The sequence below is a fragment of the Rhipicephalus microplus genome, chromosome 5 (assembly GCF_043290135.1).
Source record: "Rhipicephalus microplus isolate Deutch F79 chromosome 5, USDA_Rmic, whole genome shotgun sequence".
NCBI lineage: Eukaryota > Metazoa > Arthropoda > Arachnida > Ixodida > Ixodidae > Rhipicephalus > Rhipicephalus microplus.
This window is the reverse complement of record NC_134704.1, coordinates 220195428-220219456: the sequence shown is the minus strand read 5'-3', so window position 1 is coordinate 220219456 and position 24029 is coordinate 220195428. Positions and strand designations below refer to the sequence as shown.

The following is a 24029-nucleotide window of genomic DNA, read 5'->3' as shown; positions in this document are numbered from 1 at the left end:
GTTGTCTACCGGGCTTAACGTTCGCAGACGACATCGTGCTCATGGCAGAAAGCACCGAGGAAATGCAGGCACTGCTGGACATCTGCCAGGATGAAATCACCCGCCTGGGGCTCTGCTTCAACGTTAAGAAGACTGCCCTTCTCAGACTTGTGGGGGAGTGCACCAAGGAGAGGGTTGTGACTCTGGGAGATGCCGAAGTGAGTAGCTGCACCGAATACAGGTACCTGGGTGTAAAATTGTCAGCATCAACGGACATGTACAGCCTACATGAGGCGAAGACGCGTGAAGCTGGACTGCGGGCTCAGAGCATCCTCCGGCGCCGCTGTTTGTGGGGCTGTAACCGATATTTAATGGTACGTGACCTTTGGAAGCTCGTCCACGTGCCTGGACTGACATTCGCGAACGCAGTCGTGGTTATGTCAGCGGCCACCCGGGAATGGTTGGAGTGGCGACAGCGGGAAGTAGGACGCATCGCTCTGGGCTGTCATGGCATGGTGGCGAATGAGGCGGTCCAGGGGGACATCGGCTGGTCGAGCTTCGAAGCGCGTGAGGTGGCCAGCAAACTGACGTTCCACTGCCGCCTAATGTACATGTCCCGCGAGAGGTGGTCTCGACGAGTTTTTGACTACCTCATGGCGACATGTATGCGCACCAAGTGGGTACGACGAGTGTACCAACTCGAGAAAAAGTTCGGGTTTTTCCAGGAGCCACTGGTGGCCGAAAACCGACGGGGGCGCACTAATGAAATTCGCCAACGTATTAAGGAGGCCGAGGAGGAGAAGTGGAGGCAGGCACAAGTGAACAAGTCAAGTCTCCTCCTCTACCGCCAGCACAAGGACACCATCGCTCCAGTCCCACTGTACGACAATGGCCTTGGAAGTGTGCTGTTGTTTGAGGCGAGAGCAGGGGCCCTGCGTACTCTCGTCCGTAAGCAAGCCTACGACGGTGAACTCGTGAGTGTGGTGTGTCGCGCGTGTGGTGGGGCTGACGAGACCATCGTACACATCGTGACTGAGTGCCCGCAACTGAGCCCATCCAGTTCGAACACAGATCTCGCTGCCGCACTGGGTTTCGTGGACACAGGTGATGTGGTGGACTACGCCGCAGTGAGGCGCAGCAAAACTCGCCTAGAACAATGGGGGAAAATAACTCTCCAGGGACTTCGGGAGGGTTCTTAACACGGCAACCCGCCCAGTTTGTATTTTATTTTCCTATTTTCTTTGTTTTTTTACTATTGGCTAGGGTGCCAAAGTGTGCCCGCCCGTTACAAAGGGAATGGCCGCATTACCATCATCATCATCATCATCATCAACTGGTAAATACGTTACATGTACTAGAAGGGGGCAGTGGGCTCACTCTCCGGCGGAGGGTATGCAGAGGGGTGGCTCCAAAAATGTCACACGTTTGTGGTTCTCTGGTCTCATGAGCGGCGGCGCTGGCATCGCCATCAATGGAAGAAGTTTGGGAGGGACGTTGCGGCTGAGCCGGTTGTGAGCCGGTCAAGTCCTGCAAAGCAACAGAGTTTGAGCCGCCACGTTGTATGGCTGTGGACATTGTTGCGCCGAGTTTTCGCCGTCAGCTTTGAGCGTTACGCACCACGCAAGATGACAGTATGCTTTACAGTGCATACTGTATTCATGCCGCGACAACGGCAAACCCACTGCTAGGTGCTTGGGTGTCTAACAGGCAACGTGTTCGTGAGGAGTAAGCAGGACATGTCATTGTTTGGCGTCGTGAAGGATGAAAACAGGCCGAAAGAATGCGAGAAGAATAAGCTCAGAGCGGACAAGCTTCTGGAAGACGCCAACGCAGTTTGCGAACTCCACTTGGAACCGCGTCTGTGCATATTATCGATAGAAAAAAAGTGCGCATACATCACCCATTATCCACGCCGAGGCTGTTTTCAACTTGTTCGGCTGACCAACTTTTGTGACCGAGGAGGCCTCTTTCATCCCTCAAGTCAGCTGTACAGCTTCATGAAAAAGCTCGAAGATATTTTCACAGAATGTTTTTGCCAGAGTAAGCTGCACTCTGACAGCATTATGGACATACTGTCAATTGTTCAGCGCAGACTCTCGATTGAAGTTGGTTGCATTGGACACGCAGCTACCTTCAAAGTGAAAGTAATTACTTTTTACGTTGTCACACGTCTTCATTAAATTTGAAAGGACTGAACACTGACAATTAGGCAGGGAAGCGGCAGAGGGCCAAGCAGCTGAAGATGAGCCGTCACACATGAAGTGAATAAGGTGTGTAAATCAGTGGCTAGATGGTGTACTTCAGTTCTTGCAAATAAGAGCTTCATGTCAGGAGCAGAAGCTTCGTGTGTATTTTTATTTTGTTTTTCACTATGTCGCTCTACATATGTCTAACATTCGTGTTTCTGCATAATTTTGATTATTAATAACCCCCAGAAAACTGTTGTGCCATGGTCTACAACCGAAGCAGAACAAAAATTATTTAAGCACTACGATTTCACTTTATAATAAAGGCGCAAACCCAGCCAGCACGCCTGCATGTTAAAGCTTTTCTAGGAAGTGAACGTGCACTGTTTTTCTAATTATGTCGTGAAAGGGCGGGCATAATCTTGTTGCGAATTCTTTTAGGTTCGGTCTACACAGCATGAACCGTGCGTTTGGTCACTGTATCAGACAATATAATTTGTCGGATGCATCATCCTTTTCGACGAGGTGTTATATTCGAGGAAACACAATTTGGGCTAAACAAATTTAGTGCTTATCAGGAATACTCAACTAACTCAAGCACACACCCTCCGAAACCCACACACGCACACTCAAAGCGTTAACTGCATCGCACTAGAAAGAAGAATGCGCAGACTGCGCTGGCTGCCATCAGACTAATTTTCGGGAAGCTGCATCGCAAAAGAAAAGGAAAACATTGCGAAACGAGGGCACCACAAGCTCTTAATATAATCAGAGGGCAGTCAAAGCATACAAGTTTATTACAAATATCGAATAAATGCACGTTCCAACTTTTACGAGCGGCCATCGGCGAGCAGCTTCTGCAGGTGAAGCTTCCATTGAAGATGCCTGTGGCGCCATCTCTCTCATGTGACGCCAAAAACGTCCGAGTAGCTGCGGAGTAAGCCCACTGCCCTCTTCTAGTACACTGTAAATACGTAGAAAACAGCAGGTGGCCAAACCAAAAAGAACTATCGGTTAAGAAAAAAGTGAAGGAAACGGAGACTGACATGTGGAGAATTTGCATGATTAAGAAGTCCGCACAAGAAATCTATCGAACTTTTAAGCAGGAAATTGCCAAGGAAAGGATCTATGATAATACTCGGGGTAGTTCTCTACTGTTTGAGGCCAGGACGGGAGTATTGCGAACCAAGACACATCGGGCCAAATACGAAGGGGTAGACACAGTATATGCAGTGAATGTGGAGAGGAAGAAGAAACCGCCGAACACTTGAATATATTCTGTAAAGGGCTGCACCATATAGTTCAGGATGATGGCGCAGAGTTTTTCAAAGCACTGGGGTTTAGGGACAGGGAGGGCAGAATAGACTTTAAGCGGGTAGACTTAACTAGAAAGAGGTTATCTGATTGGTGGCTGAAGTCAAAGCACGAGTGAAAATTAAACCCTTCACTGCAAAGTACGAATCCTCAACCTAACTATTTAAAGGAAAAGAAAAGATAAATCTAATGGTTAGTTCACTAAGTATTACGGCTAGGTGACGATAGCCGCCGCCCAATCTAAAGGGTACAGCCGAATCCATCCATCCATCCTATCACCAGGTAGAGATGAATCCAATCGAATCCAAGTAGGCAGATGGTTTTTTTGGCGGGCAGCAAAAACGTGCGATGGTGTCTCTGAGCGTGAGTTGCGTGCTGTACAAGTTGTGTGCGTTGTGAAAGAAGGACCCTTTTTGTCCTCGGGTACTGTGATGTCGGACTCCGAGCAAGGCGAGCTGCAAGTGGCGAGCTCTTCCACCGCACAGCGACATCCTCCGTCCGACGACCACTCAGATGAATCTCCCGATGACATCGTAAGCTGCTCCTTGTGCAAACCGATTCGCAGATGCACCGTACATGTTTAGTCGGGTTACATCGGCATGATATTACTTCCTCTCAGACGGCGAGCGCGTAAGCACTCGTGTGTCGTCCGAGCGAGCTCCTTTTTGTGGTCTTAATCGATCACTCTCCGATCAAAAAGGTCACGCCTATAGTGCCGACAGCAGGCATACTTTCACGAAAAGAAAGTTTTGGGCAATTTTTCCCTATTGGTTGCCCATGACCATGTGACTTATGTGCCGCACCAGTGCCTTCTCTATAACTTTTAGTTATAGAGAAGGCACTAACCGCACATATTTGGTGAGCCTGTCATGCCGACAATACATGTGCCGGTAGACTAGGGGCTGCACGTGTAGTGCGACACCATAAAAGGTTACCGGGCAAGGTTCTGTTTGGCGTTGATAAGTTGTTGCCGGTTACCGCTAGTTTTTTACTATTGCATGCACGCGAGTACGTCAGGGTGTCTGCCAGCACGTTTCTGGTGAGCGTGTCGTGCCGGCAGAACAGAGACTGCGCTTGTGGTGCTGGCAGCCAGCATAATATACCAGAGAACAGCTGCGGGCAGTTTTTTGTTCTTATTATATGCGCGTGACCACGTCAAGGCCTGTCACATTTAGCCTGAGCCTGTTACGCCGGCAAACAGCCCGGGGAATGCTTACCGGCAGTTCTGGTCTGCCGGTGTACGGTGATCTCACTGAATGCTAGCTAAAGGCCTTGCTATGTCTACAAGATTAATCTAAATAAACAGTACCAGTGATGTCACAACCCTATTGTTTTCTTATACTAAATCCATTTGCCCTTCTTCACTCAGACTAGTTTGCTATAGTGTGAAAACATTGTCATCATACCCTGTTCCAAGAAAGTTTGCAGAATTAGGAGATCAATGAAAATAAGAAACATTTCTTAGATGTCATACTTCTCTTTGAGTGCGGCATTCTACAAAATTATAGAGAATCATTCTCTTGTTGCTGCTTTGCAAGGCCAAACCAGATAAACTCGAAAAGGCACGCGACAGCGACGAGTGATGCTATAAACGACAAAACAGGGCGTTCGCTCACACGATCGCTCGGTTCTCCAGATTTGGAAACCGTCGCCCATCGCCTGGAAGTGCTGTGCTAGAAGCGCCGAAACAGGATTTACATGACAGACGTACTGCCGGTTCTCTTCATGTGCGGCGAAACCACTGCCTCCTCTCATATTCCTCTCCGGCTGAGTCACGTGTTAACAACGAATAAATAACGTAATGTTTATGCACATTCACATAAAAGAAGTGTTGCAAGGCAATAATAAACCCCTTCCATTCTATTATACAACAAGACATTTTATTTTTACATTGCATATTGCCAACTACGTGAAATTTTTGTACGAGTAGATGGCTAATGCCAGCAACAGTAGAGTTCGTTTGCCAAAGCTGTCGCGTGAATGAGGTTTGCCTGCGCAAGTGACTGTTCGCGCAAAGGCAATCTACGTCGGGTCGCGAGCATTTTCGTGGTTATGGGGTTTGGCCCTTAGTCTTCCTTGCCTGTTTTAAACCATTGTTTTCTTAGATTATTTATTGCAAGTAAGTCATGTTTGTGTACCTTTCGGAACAATATTCAAATTAATGTTGCAAAACCAAATCCGGGTGTTTAAGAAAACAGCACTCCACAACATTTCTTCCAACATGTGTTTAAGTGGAAGCGAAGTGAATATAGAGGCAGGAAACATGTACTTATTGTGTTACCAAATGTCAGCGACGAGCTAACCAACAAGTCTATCAGTTGCCGTAAAAGTGCGCCTGTGAAAGAAAAAAATGTTTGCTCTAAAAGTGACCGAGGTTTTGGTTCTGAATGTGCTGTGTTGAAAAGTAACCATGCGTATGTTTATAAAAATTATGTCTGAATCAACTGCACTGTCGTGTGGTTGGAACATGAACAAATGGTATAAATTGTGCAGCAAGCCATAATATGTCACGCATTCATGTACATACAGAGCCCATAAAATTCTCTATATATACCAGTGATTGGCATACATGAAGGGACCTTGCTTTTGACTCCTTATGGGCTTAAGGAAGTGGTGGAAAAATAGTGTAACAGTTTAGGTGATTATAAAATGTATCAAATAGTGATGCAATGGCCCAAAAAGGTTCAGACCAGCATTGTCTCTGTGGTTAGAAAGCTTGCTCTCAGCCGACCAGCCTTCAGAGGTTCAGCCTGGTACAAGGATTGCTACTAGAGCCAGTCTCTAGAAAAAATGTCATGAAACTGAGTTGTATTGAAAACTGGGCAAGTTGGTGATGATTCATAGCTTGTCGAGGTAAACAGCGCAAAAAACTTTTTCTAATCGCAGCGTGAGATAAGAACTTTAGTATTGAAAGTGTCGAATGAAGTCCGATCGAGAGCAGCAGGCGCGGAGTTTTAGAAGTACACATGTGACCAGCGCATGTAATGTCTTCTGCAGTGGATGGGGTTGTTGCCACAACCGTTGTGGACAAAACTGCGGTTTTTCGACACGATCGTGTATGGACACGGCGTTACTAACAGAACTCCGAAAGTGTGTGTGCGGCCAACGCTCGACCACTCAAAGCAACGCTGCTTTCTACAAACTCTGTGGACAAAACCGCAGCAGTTCGGATCATAGATAGCATAAAAAGATTTACCTTTGAAGGCACGTGGATTGAAAACAAAACTACCATTTGCCACAACTGCCGCACAATAACCAATGCGATAGTGATCTACGAGCTCAGAGGGCACGTAGATCAAAGGCAGTAGAGACTTAAAAAAGGTTAGAAGCGTTTTGGCGTTCCTGTCCAAAAAAATCTAGTAGTGAGTGAAGCCACAGTTTTGACCCGCATTCTTTTGGCAGGCAGCTGCACCATACCGTCTGTTCATGTGTGAAGACATATGCGAGTTGTTTTGACAGAAATCGATTTTCTTGCTAGTTGTTTTGATGTCGCCAAATTTTGGAAGCATTTGCGCTCTGCCTTTGAGACTCTCACTTAGTGGGAAACCCTACTCTCGTGTGTTCAACCACTCTAAAGCCATTATGAGACCGCAACGCCAATGTTTGCGCTTGTGTTTGGGACACCCCCCCCCCCCCCCCCTTTTGTTCTTTCAGATTTTTTATTTTTACTTTTAGTGCCAAAAATGGGGGGAAAGAATTCAGCATGTCGATTTGAGTTATGACGGCAAAACATGATTTTGCTTGTCGCTAAAGGCAAATCCATCACAGCTACAAATTAAAAAAAAAAGGAAGGCAGTGTCATAACTAATATGGATAGGATAGTCGAGGTGGCGGAGGACTTTTATAGAGAGCTGTACAGAAGTTGGAAGAACCAAGATAGTATCACAAGAAGGAATAATAGCCCAGATGAATTTGACATCCTACCAGTAACGACAGTGAAAGTAATGAAAGTCCTAGAAAAAATGCAGAGAGGCAAAGCCGCTGGTAACAAAAAGTAACAAAAGACCTGCTAAAAGATGCTGGAGAGATTGTGTTGGAGAAACTGGCCACCTTGTATACGAAGTGTCTCTTCACAGGAAGGGTACCAGGATCTTGGAAGAACGCCACAATCATCTTAATTCGTAAAAAAGGAGACTTCAAGGACATAAAAGAAATTACAGGCCGAGCAGCTTACTGCCCGTTCTCTACAAGCTAATAATTTACAAAAACAATTACTAATAAAATTGTGGTGACCAAAGGTACAAGCAGGATTTCATATAGGCTACTCCACAATAGACCACGTACATACTAACAATCAGGCCAGAGAAATGTGCGGAATACAGCCACCCTTTATACATAACCTTCGTAGATTACGGGAAGGTGTTTGACTCAGTCGAGACATTAATAGTGACACAGGCACTACGGAATCGGGGCATTGACGAGCCATACATAAACATATTAGAAGAAATTACAGCGGATCCACAGCCACCATAGTCGTTCATAAAAAAAGCGACAGAATCTTGCCTCTCTTACGGCAGGGAGACACTATCTCTCCAACGCTATTCACCGCGTGTTTACAAGAGGTTTCCAGGGCCCTAGATTCAGAAGAGTTAATAATAAGAGTTAATGGAGAGTATCTTAGCAACGAGCAATTCGCGGATGACATCGCTTTGATGAGGAACTCACAAGATGAATTGAAGCTCATAATTACTGAACTGGACATGGAATGCAGAAGAGTAGGTCTAAAAATTAGTATGCATTAAACTAATGTAGTGTGCAACAGTCGCAGCAGAAAACAGCGCTTTGCAATAAGTGGAGAGACGCTGGTAGTTGTAAAGGAATATGTCTACTTAGGACAGGTAATAACCACGGAGCCAAACCATGAGAGTGAAGTAACTAGAAAAAGGACGGGGTGGATCGCATTTAAAAAGCATTCTCAAATCACGATTGGTAATCTATATTTAACCCTCAAGATGAAGATATATAACAGCTGCATCAACAAGAAGAGAGCATAATGGATCAGGGAATATACTAGGATTAAGAATATCATAATTGAAATCAAGAAGAAAAAGTCGCAGCTTTGCCGCAAAGGCTATTGTAATGAATGCTGTCACACCTGTCCCGTTAATTAGGGAGGCGATCGCCGGGCTAATTCCAAAGGCCGAAGTATCGGCCCCCCGAACCGCACCACGAAAGCGTGGACAATTTAGAAGTGGTCCTTTTTGGCGCGCCAGCGGACGCCGGCTGTGGCCCAAAGAACAAGTCGGAGCCGAGAGTTGATAAACAAACAAATTATATTCTCAACAATGGCAGATCGAAAACAATACACAAAAATGCACACTCCACAATAGTTGCATACAATATGTCACCAATCAAACCAATCAATCAACGTATTACACAATACAATCAGCCACACTTGAAACAACGGACACGGACAACAATACGCACTACAATGCAGTCGCATGCATTGAACAACCAAGACACTTAACGACTAAAGAGATAGAAAACCTATTCAGTCCAAAGTTCTTGGAACCAAAGTCTAGATGATACTCTTCCGAGAATCACTCACTCAAAGTCCAGCGTTGTTGTCGTTCCGCAGCTCTCGAAGTTTCTCTTCCAGGAAACCTCCCGTCTTCAATTGGCCACTCTTCCAACTTCAACTTCTTCGCCGGAACACGTCGGCTTCACACACGCAGCTGTTGCCCCGCGTCTTCGCTCGATAGCGGTAAACACACACTCTTGCCGGTAGCTCGAGTCGTCACCCCTCAGGGGGAAATCCTCTTCACCTCCGGCCTCGTCCCTTCGGACCAAAAACTTCGCCGACTACACGGCGGAATCCCTACGCGCTCTGGCGCTCACTTCCGTCTCCTCCTGATCTCTCATCTCGGCTGCTCGGTTAAATACCTTGCGCGCGACATTCCAGACGATTCTCCTCATTTCGTCGGCGCGATACGCAGCGAAAGCTGGGGAGAGGTGCGAGACGGTTCAACTGCCCTCCCCGGAGGATGATTCAACTCGGTATGACCCCGCCCCGTTCGTTCTAGAAAAATCGCGGGCTTGCTGGGCCGCCGATGCGGGGTGAGGAGGTTCGTCTGCGACGCCACGCTTCCGCGGGGAGAGCGCGCGCCCGGGGAGCCTCGAACGTTTTTTTTTCTTTTGATTTCGTGGCGTTTCTCCCGCCCGTTGTCGCAAGAATTTGGCGGCGCGCTCTTTTTTAGCGCTCGTTCTGTGACACTGCCCCCCACTTTAAGAATATTATCTCATAATATTCAAAACCACACAAATGAGCGCAAACAGTCACCACACATTCTCACAGACTGTAACACAATCCGTCGCTCATGACATTTCACATTCACAATATATCACTTAATACGATTGGACATTGTAATTCAATTACACAACACGTGAAAACACAACCACAAGCGCATGAGTACAACACTCCACCACACGTTCCCAACAATACAAATGTACAAAGTTCTCTCACTACAACAATGGTACAATACTATACATCACATCACAGCACAACACTTCGACACTTGTGACACGGGCCACCACAACATTAACACAACATATGGCACTCAACACTGTCAAACACAATCTGCTTTGACCTCAGCACTTATCCTGAGTACTTCGAGAAGCGCTTGCGCCCCCTTTTGCGGTGCTCGCTCGATCTCTTCTTGTGTTTCCACGTTCTTTTTCGGCGAGCCCCTTCCAACGACGATATCTGAGGCGTCGTCTCAGCCATCGTTGTCTCTTCCGACACCGTTAACGCGTCATTACATTCGACGGGTCCTGTCTGTTTATTTACCCGCTTGATCATGCCTCTACATTTTGCCCGGCTGGCCAACTCCGTCTCCTTTACACTGTCGGTCGGTTGAGGTCGTGTCGACGTAAGTCCGATTGCTCGGCCCGTGAACTTATTCGACCCGATCGTCTTCTCACTCGCTGTCTCTTGCGCCGCGGCTTCACCTTGGGCTCTAGTGAGATCCGTCACGGGATGCTCCTCCACTGTATCTCGCGGCCGCTGTGTTGGCGAGGGCTCTATCTTCGGGTCTTCTCCCAAACATTCCGGATCACTTGGCCCTCGCGCCCCGTCGATGTTTCCGATGACAAGGTCATACAGGGGGGTCGTCATGCATAAAGCAGTAACCTTCCCGCTGAAGTACGGGGTTTCAACCTCAATTTCTGCTTCGGGAAGCATCCGAACCGTACGGTCAATTAGGCAAACCGGCTTCGTTCTGCCTGTCAACTCACTTTCCTGTACCAAATTTCTCCGCACGATAACAGTGGAACTGCCGGTATCTCTTAACACCGTAATCTTTTTGCCCGCAACTTTTCCAGGCAGCGTTGGCATTCCTTTCGTAACACCGGTTGGCTGTTTTGACATTACAGCACCAACAATAGGAATTTTCTCCCCATTTTTCAACTCTACGAATCCATCAGTGACGGCATTATTATCAGATTTCGGTGTTGCTTGCACACAGGATACCTGGTGAGTTTGACTCACTCCGTTCCAACATGCATCTGCTTTGTGCCCAGTCTGACCACACTTAAAACATTTTACAACCGTAGGGCTCGTAAAGATCGTTCGACAGTTTTTCGCGCGATGACCCACTCGGTTGCACAGAAAGCATCGCGGAATGCTCTCTGGTGCACGCTTCTTTTCTTCGGGAGCCAATTTCTTCGAATCATCGGGACACTCCTTTTTTACCTTGGCCAAATTAGTTCCACCTTGCACTTCCAAGAATTGATCAGCCAATTCAAGCATGTCTTCAAGTGAGTCAGCCTTCCTCTCTTTTAAGTACAGTGACAGGCTTGGGTGGCAACTAGTAAGAAATTGTTCTCTAATTAGCAGCTCTCTAAGCTCATCGTACTCCTGCGCTGTCCCTGAAAGTTTAATCCATCTGTCGAAATAATGGCAAAGTCGGGCGGCATACTGCGTAGCCGTCTCACCATCAGCTGGCTTTCCTGTCCGAAATCTGTCCCGGAATCCTTCCACAGTGAATCTAAATCGCTTCAGCAAAGCAGCTTTCACCTTTGCATAGTTGGCTGCATCGGTCGGCGTCAGCCTACCGTACACACTGAGCGCTTCACCACTCAAGCAAGTACTCAAAGCAGTTGCCCATTGATGTTCCGGCCAATTCTGGCTCTTCGCAATCATCTCAAATCGGTGAAGGTACGCGTTAAGGTCGTCCTTCCTTTCATCAAACGCTACGAGCAACTTGCTTGGGTTCAAGCGGAAGCCGTGACCTTCCCGTTCGCTGCTTTCAACTCTAGCTTGGACGGGAGTTTCGCTTCGCTGTTGCAAACGGAGCCGCTCGAGTTCCAACTCGTGCTGCCGCTGCCGTTCCCTTTCAGCCATCTCCGCTTCTCTTTCTTCTTTCAGCTGTCGCTCCCTCGCTTCTCTTTCTTCTCTCGCCCTTTCGGCTGCCAACTTCTCTCTCTCCAGCTCCAACTTCAATTGCTGCTCTCTTTCTTCCTTCAGCTGTCGCTCTTTTGCCTCTCTTTCTTCTTTCAGCTGTCGCTCCTTTGCTTCTCTTTCTTCTCTCGCCCTTTCAGCGGCCAGCCTTTCTCTCTCCAACTCAGCTGCCTTTTCTTCCTTGGCCCTCTCTGCCGCCAACCTCTCTCTTTCCAGCTCGGCTGCTTTTTCTTCTTTGGCTCTCTCTTTTTCTTCTTTTTCCTTCTGGGTGACCCACTTCCGTAGTTCGGCGCCAGAAAGACCCAGCTTTTCACCAAGAGCAACTAACTTTTCGAGATCCATTGTGTCTCGCAACTCGCAACTAAAACCTTGCCGCGTGCAAAAAGTATCTGCCTAAATCAGTCTATCGGAACACTCCCCTGCACTCGTTAACGAGAACGCTGAACAACACACAAAATCGTTCCGATAGCACTATCAACAACTCGAGGCTCTTTCTCACTACTTTGGACACACTGTGCACCAAAAGGTCCTGTCGCGGACGCCAGATTAATTGTCACACCTGTCCCGTTAATTAGGGAGGCGATCGCCGGGCTAATTCCAAAGGCCGAAGTATCGGCCCCCCGATACCGCACCACGAAAGCGTGGACAATTTAGAAGTGGTCCTTTTTGGCGCGCCAGCGGACGCCGGCTGTGGCCCAAAGAACAAGTCGGAGCCGAGAGTTGATAAACAAACAAATTATATTCTCAACAATGGCAGATCGAAAACAATACACAAAAATGCACACTCCACAATAGTTGCATACAATATGTCACCAATCAAACCAATCAATCAACGTATTACACAATACAATCAGCCACACTTGAAACAACGGACACGGACAACAATACGCACTACAATGCAGTCGCATGCATTGAACAACCAAGACACTTAACGACTAAAGAGATAGAAAACCTATTCAGTCCAAAGTTCTTGGAACCAAAGTCTAGATGATACTCTTCCGAGAATCACTCACTCAAAGTCCAGCGTTGTTGTCGTTCCGCAGCTCTCGAAGTTTCTCTTCCAGGAAACCTCCCGTCTTCAATTGGCCACTCTTCCAACTTCAACTTCTTCGCCGGAACACGTCGGCTTCACACACGCAGCTGTTGCCCCGCGTCTTCGCTCGATAGCGGTAAACACACACTCTTGCCGGTAGCTCGAGTCGTCACCCCTCAGGGGGAAATCCTCTTCACCTCCGGCCTCGTCCCTTCGGACCAAAAACTTCGCCGACTACACGGCGGAATCCCTACGCGCTCTGGCGCTCACTTCCGTCTCCTCCTGATCTCTCATCTCGGCTGCTCGGTTAAATACCTTGCGCGCGACATTCCAGACGGTTCTCCTCATTTCGTCGGCGCGATACGCAGCGAAAGCTGGGGAGAGGTGCGAGACGGTTCAACTGCCCTCCCCGGAGGATGATTCAACTCGGTATGACCCCGCCCCGTTCGTTCTAGAAAAATCGCGGGCTTGCTGGGCCGCCGATGCGGGGTGAGGAGGTTCGTCTGCGACGCCACGCTTCTGCGGGGAGAGCGCGCGCCTGGGGAGCCTCGAACGTTTGTTTTTTTTTTCTTTTGATTTCGCGGCGTTTCTCCCGCCCGTTGTCGCAAGAATTTGGCGGCGCGCTCTTTTTTAGCGCTCGTTCTGTGACAAATGCAATAGCAACAAATTGGAACGTCACACGAGAAATGGCAAGCAGATCGAAATGTGTGCCATGTAGAAATGATGCACGAAACGTACTCACAGGTACAGATTAATGAGAATAAGTGTCTCAGTTGTTACTTCGCTGTCTCTGAAAAGCAGACCCTATTTGCGAACATAGACTGCATCGAGTGCAGTAACCTTTGTGTGCCCGGTAACTATAACAGAATTGTTCTGGTAAAAGTTCAAGGCGTGCAATTCTCCCCACCACGAAATAAGCGCGTGGTTGCATGAGCATCTACCACCCACCCCCATACTTCACGGGACAGAGTACGCATGGGAGATCAACACATCGGGACAATCTGGCAACGCACGCTCATTGCGCCATCTCGCTGGTAATGCTGAAAACACGATAGTTCCCCAGAGATGGGCATCGCCAGTGGTAAGTGGTACATATAGATAGCTTGCTGTTTCAAGGTTTAGGAAGTGCTTCTTCATCGCTCAGTGGCTAACGCCACGAACTTACAAGCAAGAGGTCAGACGTCAGATTCCGTGTGCTGGAGTCCTTTTCTGGGTAATTCTTCGTTGCGTTTATATATATATAAGGGAAAGAAGTGTATACCTAAGGGCTCGTTTTTCCGTGTTTTGACACAATATTAATGAGATCTAACAGACAGCAATGTCAAGGAATGTATAGGGAAGTTATTAGAACAAATGGAATGTAAATAAGAACAAAGAAAAGTGGCTGAAAAAATAACCAGCCGTGAGCATGAATTGAACCTACAACCTTCGAACAACGCGTTCGATGCTTTAACCACTGAGCTATCACAGCGGCCTTCCCTCCATCCACTTTTTTGGGTTTATATGTGAATTTAGAAGAAGGAGTGTCAGCGCCATCTATAAGCCAAGCGGCGAGTGTGAAACACCCTTTTATGCGCATGTGTGGCGTCGCGAAGCACGTGAACTTATTACGAACGGGGAGCTGACCAATAGTCCCTCGTATACAACCTAATGACACGAAGTCTGCCAGTACGAGACCCTCGTTAATGAATAAGGGAAAGAAGTGTATACCTAAGGGCTCAATTTTTCCGTGTTTTGACACAATATTAATGAGATCTAACAAACAGTAATGCCAAGGAATGTATAGGGAAGTTATTAGAACAAATGGAATGTAAATAAGAAGAAAGAAAAAGTGGGTAAAAAATACCCACCGTGAGCAGGAATCGAACCTATATATATATATATATATATATATATATATATATATATATATATATATATATATATATATATATATATATATATATATATATATATATACACACACACACACACACACACACACACACACACACACACACACACACACACACACACACACATTCATCGTGGTTAACAGCGCGAAACACCCGGACAGGAGCGATAGAAGGACACGGTACAGCGCTGACTTTCAACTGAAATTTTTATTGAAAACACGAGAATATATATATAGACAGAACAGAAGACCTCGTGACCAAACCAGCCCCCTCAATCGATAAAATTATACACGGCGACAAGGCTTTGTCATGTGCACGCAATCTTGCCACAAAATAACACATACTTCAAACTATAAGATTCCAATGTCGCCAAGAAAACCGGGCATGAGCAGACGAATGAACTTTAGCCACTATCTAACAAAGATAATTCATTACCAAGTAAGGCGATAGACGGCTGGCTAACGCATTGAGACCCTTTCTTATTTATAAAAAATGCCTCCATAATTTCTCTTGAAAGCTTGTCTGGGTGCTTGAAGAGTACTTTTGTTTTTTCAAAAAGTGGGTGGCATCCACATTCGCGGCAATGCAAAGACAAATGTGAATGCGCAAATCCTTTCAAGGAACTGTGGTGTTCCCTTAGCCGTATATTGACACAACGCCCGGTCTGACCAATGTACTCTCGCCCGCATGAAAATGGGGTTGAGTACACACACACACACACACACACACACGGAGCCAGTGCGCTTTTTTCCTCGCTGCGTCTATATGTATATGTGACATAAGAACGTAGCAATGGTTAGGAGTTAGAAGTAGAAGCCGAGAAGGAAGAAGTGAGAATGGAGTAAACATGGCGTATGAGCCAGGCCACATCGCCCATTCATCATAGCGTCACACGAGTCGACAGGATGGAGACCTGCCTTCACTTTCATTAGTCGCTCATCATCTACGCAGTTCTCAGCATGACACCCTGAGCATACATGGACTACCGTGCAAGCGCCTAGCATTACGCATCGACCGGCATCATGTCAGAAGCATCTACTGACCTTCCCATCCCCAAGTACACCGGAGCAGCGGACGATGGACCCGTACAAGACTGGTTTGACCTGTTCGAGCTCCACGCTACCGCTGTCTAGTGGCTAAGGTACTCGGCTGCTGACCCGCAGGTCGCGGGATCAAATCCCGGCTGCGGCGGCTGCATTTCCGATGGAGGCGGAAATGTTGTAGGCCCGTGCGCTCAGATTTGGGTGCACGTTAAAGTACCCCAGGTGGTCAAAATTTCCGGAGCCCTCCACTATGGCATCTCTCATAATCATATGGTGGTTTTGGGACGTTAAGCCCCACATATCAATCAATCAATCCACACTACCGCTGTATCTTGGTCGGAACGGGAGATGATGACCAACTTCACTGACTACATCTCAGGTGAGGCATTCAAATTTTACCTTACCCACATCTTCCAGAACGATGAGTCTTAGAAAAAGATCAAAGAAGAAATGATCGTTCGTTTCAAAGAATACGATGAAGACCTGTCTATACCTCATCAGCGGAAGGCTTTTCAGCTCACCCATCACAGTTACGCAAAGCCTATTCCTATATTAGTTACGCAGTAAGCCTATTTTCCAAATGAGACCTCAGAGAAAATATACCACCATTGTACCATCATATGACTCTTCCGAAAAAACGTCACGCATTCGAACACCGACTGCCAACTTGCACGTCACAAAAGACAAGGTAAAGCCTCCGTATACCGAAAGGAATCTAGACCATTTCGCCAAAGGACTAAAGCTAAAGCCGGCTTTCCCAAGAGCAATGAAATCGGCATTTTCAACGTGTTCACTGCACCACAACACTTCAGATGTTATTGAACCACCCGAATCCCATGATGCTTCGTGTCACACACAAGGCCCAGAGGGTTTTGAACGTGTGACGGCATTTACGCGTGACTGTTGTGTATTCGTATTGGTTCTGCGACGCCACCAGAGATGGCGCTGTGATCTATGTACCTGTTTGTCGTGTATATAAGTCCACCGTACAATAAACACCGGCACTCGTCCATGTAACAAAGAACACCATGACAGCCTTGCAGGATTCTTGTCATGAGCTGCTGAAAGGCTGCCGGGGCCGACGCCAATCCAAAGCAGACCCTTTTAAACTGAAAAAGACCCTCGTGCGTAACAAATGCTGTGAGATCCCTGCTGTCCGGGTGCAGCAGGACTTGGTGGTACGCAGAGGCGAGGTCTAGCTTTGAGAAGTGGCGGGCTCCGTTTAAGGCATGCAGCAGTTCATCAGTGTGAGGCATGGGGAAGTTATCGACCACAATGGCTTTGTTTGGCTCCCTTAGGTCAACACAAAGACGGATGCTTCCATCTTCCTTCTGGACTGCGACGATGGGAGAAACCCATTCGGAGGCATCGATCCTTTCGATGATGTCGGCAGAGAGCAGGGTCTGTAGTTGGTCGCTTACTGGTTGGCGTACTGAGAATGGGAGGCGCCTCAACTTTTGGGCGACTGGGGAGACTGCCTGTTTCATCTTCACCTTGTGCTGAAAACCTCTCACAAGGCCCAAACCTGGGGTAAACAGGTGAGAAAACCTGGCCCACAGCAATGCAGGCATGCCAAACTTTGGCTCACTCTGCGGTTGCTCTACGATAGCGCCTTGCGGTGGAATGCGCCCTTGTGCGTCTGAGCTCGTTGCAGGCAACGTTGAGGTTGCGGAGGCGGACGTTTGCTGAACGACCGTGTGCAGGCAACGTAGCTCCTTCCCTGAAATTTGAAAATTCAGGGCTTGCACAGCATCTAATCCCAAAAGGGAGGTCCCACTGCGCGTTACGTAAAGCGGTACGACGGCTGTTCGTGCCTTGTACGACAGCGTTGCTTCAAACAGGCCAAGCACAGGGATCTTCTGGCGTGAAAAGTCAAACAGAGTAATGCTGGGGGTCCTGAGTTGTACTTTATCTTGAAAAAGGTTTTGAAAGTGACCTTCCCCAATTATTGACACTGCAGAGCCTGTGTCGATGAGAAACGAGACTTTGCGCGTGAGCGGCTTCGGGTTAATCACCGACACGTCGACGTCAACATACAGGCCTCTGCGTTTGTTTGTGCAGATGGTCAAAATACTGTGACCGCTCTCAGCGTCATCGTCGCAGAGGAGTTCGCGGACTGGTGCAGGCCTTCGTGGTTGGCCGCGACGCGAGCTCCGACAAACACTCTGGAAGTGTCCGCGGCGTCCGCAACCATAACAGGTGCGGCCGCGGGTGGGACAGCGCGACCGTTCGCATCCTGTTGCGCCGCAGTTATCGCAGTTATCACGAGATACGGCGTGCAGGGGGTCGGCAGCGGCAGTTTCCGGCTTGGGCTTGTAGTTTTGGCGAGTGCGCGACGAGCTACGACGATGCTGACTAGGGGGGGCGGGACCCGTTGAAGCGAAATCGGGGGCTATCATGCCTAGCCGGGTTGCGTCCGCGTTGGCGCTGCGTGATGCGGCGAATCGGGTTCGCGGAGGCTTCAGCTTCTTGGCGAGTTTGTTTGCGAAGTTTGGCAATTTCTACCGCTCGGTCGAATGTCAATGCGTCGCCTTCGAGGAGCAGTCGTTCTCTGAGTTGCGGGCAAGTTACTCCGGCAACGAACTGTTCGCACAAGTTATCATCCACGGTAGCGGCGAAATTACACGGGGCTGCCAGTTCCCGGAGCGCCAAAGCATATTCGGCAACCGACTCACCGGAAAGCTGTCGACGTTCACGATAATGATGACGTTCCACTCGGACGTTGACGGTGGCGGTGAAGTAGTGTGCCAGTGTGTCGACGGCAACGTCGTATGGGTCCAGAGGGCTTGCGGCAGCGGTGTGCGCGGACGTCTGTTTTTCCGTCGACTCGCTGACCGTGGCTTCAGTTCAAAGTGGCGGCTGGGGTGGGGGCGGTGCCGGCAAGGCGTCTAAAATCCGTTGGCCCTCGGGGCCCAGGCAGTGAAGCAGGAGCGCGCGACGGCGGGTTGCTGGCCACTCGTCGGCGCCGGACGCGAGCACGAAGTTCTGGAACAACCGGAACCAGCGGTGCCAAAGAATCTCTGGCGTGCCCGGAGTCTCGAGGAACGGCGGTGGGGGAGATATACCGGTGGCCATCCTCGTCGCCAATGTGGTATTGCGGCGTGGTGAGCCGCTATCACCGAAGAGAGAAACTCGTACACATGACTGCCGCCATGGGCTACCGACGACTGCCGGTGTTTATTGTACGGTGGACTTATATACACGACAAATAGGTACATAGATCACAGCGCCCGTCACCTGTGCCTTGTGACAGTGGGCAATCACCAGTGCCACTCGATACCCCCCTCAGTGCAGTGCCTAGTGTTCTGTGCAGCCCTTGTGTAGCATCACAAGAAACACAACAGGCTGTCTCTTCTCCACCCTCTCCACAACCGCCTTCTCGTCGGGAGCTACCCGCGAGGACAAGACGACCGCCTCGAAGATTTATGGATTACGTTTAGAGTGGATCCAGTGACATGAACGCGTGTGCTTGCTGCAATTGAGTGTATATTTTGGTGTAAAGTTTTTGGCATTTTGAGTGTACAGTTGTGTAAATATTCCATGCTTATTGTATATAGATGAAATGCCTTTCCACTAACACGTACTAACAATTACTAATCAACTAAAAAAAAAAAAATAAGAGAGGGAATATGTTGTGTATTCGTATTGGTTCTGCGACGCCACCAGAGATGGCGCTGTGATCTATGTACCTGTTTGTCGTGTATATAAGTCCACCGTACAATAAACACCGGCAGTCGTCGGTAGCCCATGGCGGCAGTCATGTGTACGAGTTTCTCTCTTCCGTGATAGCAGCTCACCACGCCGCAATACCACAGTGACGAGTTCATGAATCCTCACAATACCAGCCCACTCCCTGACGTTCAAGACCAGATTCCTTCAAAAGACGTTCTCAGCTCTATTACCAGCAAAAAGAAAAACAAACGTCATCAGAAGCACCTCAAGCCATGTCTGCTGTGCCCTCATCTTCAAGTGATAACACACATGTGAGTCGAAGCACTACAGCAGTTTCGAATCCACCAAAGCCGGCACATTGTGAACTCACAGAAACATTTACAATGAATGATGACACACAACCATCTGGGAAGCTTTCCCATCAGTCTGCCACACTGATTTTATCTCAAGAAAAGCCCTGCAGTGCAGTATTGCCACTTGGCCGCTAGTTACGGCGAGCGCAAGCCATGGCTGCCCGCGAGAATGGAAGAAGATGTGCTGGGGCAGCGCGAGCTCTGGCCAGTTGTTTATTATTGAAGGAGCCATCTTGCCAGTTTTCGGTGCGTCTCCCCGCCGGCTCAGTTCTTCCTAGTTGAAGACCTTTTGTAGCACGTGACAACTGGTGAAGGTGCTGGGTAACCCCCAGCCGATGTTCCAAACGCCTCCAGGTAGCCCTGTACCTGCAGTGACAACACCTGTCCACTGCTCAAGCCGAAGACTTTGAGGACTACCTCCTGAGCGTGGACCTCTTCCCGAGATGACGTCTGTTACACTTCCGAACGCTACGGAAGGTGCTGCAGCCTCCAACGCACAGGAAAGCGGTGCGACCACGCATCATACGCTGTGGAAGCCAGGTGTGCCGAAGGTGTTCCACGGTTCCGTCTTGGAGCATGTCGAGGACTGGCTGGCCCAGTTCGAACGGGTTTCGGTTTACAATGGTTGGACCGACTTCGACAAAATGAGGTACGTGTATTTCGGCTTGGAGGACGGCGCTCGTACTTGGTACTAAAACCGTGAGCCTTTTCTCTCGTGGAGCGTCTTTCGTCGATACCAGCTGGCAAGTTGGGCCAATCCCGATCGCCGCGAACGAGCCGAGCGAGAGATTCAGTCGCGCCTCCAAATGCCGAATGAAAGCGTCATGATGTACGTCGAGGACATGACGAGCCTCTTTCGTCGAGCTGATTCCGACATGGCAGAAGAAAAGAAGGTCCGTCATTTAATGCGAGGAGTGAAGGAGCAGCTTTTCGCTGGCCTCGTTCGCTGTCCCCCAAAGACCGTGGCGGAATTTTTGACCGAAGCCACAATCATGGAGCAAGTGCTGCAGCAGCGCTCTACTGTGTACGACCGGAAAGTGAGTGCCGCTTCGTCAATAGGTCAGATCGGAGGTGCGGCAGGCAACATCATCATCGAGTCTCTTTGCGATCTCATTCGATCGGTGGTGCGCGACGAACTACAAAAGATTCAGTTCCAGTCCCAACCTACTGCAGGGTCTATTTGCAGCCTTGTCAGAAACGAAGTACGACAGGCTCTCCAAGTTCCGCCTTCCAGCTATGTCCCGCCTGTCCCGGCGGAGCCACATCGTGCATCATACACAGAAGCTATAAGCTGATATATTCCTGCTTCACCGCGCTTCGTTAATCCTATGCATCAGGATGCACTTCCTTCGCTGCAGCCAATTCAGCGCTTAGAAAATCGGTAGCCACTTCCCAGAAAATCCGACGTATGGCGCACACCAGACAGACGGCCACTGTGTTACCACTGTGGTGAAGCTGGACATGTGTACCGGGAATGTCCCTATCGTCGCCTCGGACTACAGGGTTTTGCCGTCGACACACCACGGCCGAGATTTGGCAAAAGACCGAGAGCTATTCAAGATTACCTCTCACAGCAGCGCATGCCACTGGGGCGGCAGTCACGGTCCCCATCCCCAAGGCGATATTCTCCGAATTTTCGGAGCCTCCCAGGAGCGGCGCCAGCGCGCTCGCCAAGCCCTAGGCGGGAAAACTAAAGACAGCGACCTTCGGGAGCGAGGCCGCTGACACTCGACGCAAGCAAGGCCTCCCACCGACGCAAGCACGGACACGGAGCGATTCCCCGACGGCAGCGACGAAAGCCAGAAGCAGATTTTCTCTGGATATACATGTGGTAGTCGACGGTCACCACGACGTTAGTGCGTTATTGGACACAGGTGCGGACTACTCGATCATAAGCGGGAAACTAGCAGTGCACATAAAGAAAGTAGTAACGCCTTGGTACGAAGCACAAATTCGTACTGCCGGCGGGCACGTAATCATCCCAATCGGCATGTGCACTTCAGAGTGAGCATTCGGGGACGCACGTTTCTCGCCAGCTGCCTCGTACTTCGTGACTGTTCCCGAGACCTAATCCTCGGAGTCGACCTTTTGCGGGAGCACGGCGCTATTATTGATCTTCAAGAGCGTACTGTGACGTTTTCGACAGCTGGATCTTCCGACATACCTGACGACATCCGTGACAGCCCACTTCGCATTTCTGCCGACAGCATCACGTTGCCTCCGCGTTCAAGCGTCCTAGTTGATGTGGTGTCTGACAAGTTACGGGATGGTGAGGTTGTCGCCGAAGGCAACTTGACGCTTTTGTTCGCGCTAGGTATCTGCGCTGCACGCAGCCTCATCACGCTTTATGACGGACACTCTGCCCTACTTGTGACTAATTTCAGTAACGAGTACCGGCACCTGTTTCGTGACACCGCCATCGCTTTCGCCTACCCTATCGCAGACGTTTCTGAATGCTTCGCATCTACATCAGCCAACGACGGGCTTCGACCGACACCAAGCGACGTGACTTCACTACTTGGAAAAGTCGATGTCAGCTCGACCCTCTCGGAACAACAACAGACCGAGCTACGTGAACTGCTATATCAATTTAAAGAGTGCTTCGCGTCCACCACGAAGGTTCGTCAGACACCGATCGCCAAACATCGAATAATCACGTATACCGACGCCTCGCCCATAAAACAACACCCTTACTGCGTTTCGGCAAAGGAACGTGACGTTATAAATACTCAAGTCAAAGAGATGTTGCAAGATGACATTATCCAACTTTCGAAAAGTGCCTGGTCATCTCCGGTCGTGCTCGTGCAGAAAAAAGATGGATCACTGCGCTTCTGCGTGGACTACAGGAAACTTAACAGCGTGACTAAAAAAGACGTCTATCCACTGCCTCGCATCGACGAATCCCTTGACAGACTGCGGCGAGCCAAGTATTTTTCATCGATAGACTTGAAAAGTGGCTACTGGCAGATCGAAGTTGATGAACGAGATCGTGAAAAAACCGCCTTCGTTACACCGGATGGCCTATATGAATTCAAAGTGCTTCCCTTCGGCCTCTGTTCTGCCCCTGCGACATTCCAGAGAATGATGGACACTGTTCTTACCGGTCTAAAGTGGCACACGTGCTTAGTTTACCTCGATGATGTTGTCGAGTTTTCTTCCACCTTTGAGGAGCACCTGAAGCGTTTGCAGACTGTGCTGGAAGCGCTCCGCTCTGCTTACCTGACACTGAAGCCAGAAAAATGCCATTTCGGTTACAAGGAACTTAAGTTTCTCGGCCATGTTGTCAGTGCGGATGGTATTCGACCAGATCCTGACAAAAGTACCGCCGTGGCCTCGTTTCCTGTTCCACGTGATAAGAAGGCAGTGCGTCGCTTTCTGGGGATCTGCGCGTACTACCGCCGCTTTATAGCCAATTTTTCTAGGATTGCTGAACCACTCACTCGACTCACTCGTGAAGAGGTTCCATTCGTCTGGGAGGAAGAACAGGACGCAGCTTTCTCTGAACTACAGGAGCGTTTGCAGACACCACCAGTCCTCGCTCACTTTGACCAAGACGCTGATACTTAAATTCATACTGACGCCAGCAACGTGGGTCTTGGTGCTGTCCTCGTACAACAACAAGAGGGCACAGAGCGAGTGATAGTGTACGCTAGCTGCACTTTTTCCCACGCCGAGGTCAACTACTCCACGTCAGAGAAAGAGTGCCTCGCTGTTGTATGGGCCACTATGAAATTTAGGCCTTACCTTTACGGACGCCACTTCAAGGTTGTGACCGACCATCATTCGTTGTGCTGCTTAGCCAACCTACGGGACCCGTGTGGGCGATTGGCACGATGGAGTCTTCGTCAGCAGGAATACGATTTCACGATCGCTTGCAAATCGGGCCGCAAGCACGAAGATGCTGATTCATTATCCCGTGCACCTGTCGAAGTTTGTGGCCAGGACACCGAGGATGACGATGGTTTCCTTGGGGTCCTTACTACAACAGATCTGATTACGCGACAGCGTGCGGACGATGAAATTCGCGCAGTTATCAAAAACCTTGAAGGACGCAACTTGTCCATACCTCGGTGTATTTCTCGAAGTCTGTCATCGTTGTGTCTGCGAGATGGGGTCCTGTATAAGAAAAACTCCAACGGCAACGAGAGAACCTATC

At 49.0% G+C, this 24029-nt stretch overlaps 1 protein-coding gene across 5 annotated transcripts in view; it reads left to right on the top strand.

Moving 5' to 3' along the window:
- The first annotated feature begins 3765 nt into the window (after nt 1-3765).
- LOC119173516 (polycomb protein EED) overlaps nt 3766-24029 on the top strand; it is a 172163-nt gene continuing 151899 nt past the window's right edge. The window contains exon 1 of one of the 5 annotated variants that reach the window (XM_037424314.2): nt 3766-4012. In XM_037424314.2, the coding sequence (XP_037280211.1) occupies nt 3911-4012 (102 nt within the window). In that variant the 5' untranslated portion in view covers nt 3766-3910. The remainder of the gene's footprint in view (nt 4013-24029) is intronic. The other 4 variants (XM_075896520.1, XM_037424312.2, XM_037424313.2 and 1 more) reach the window with 4 other exon arrangements.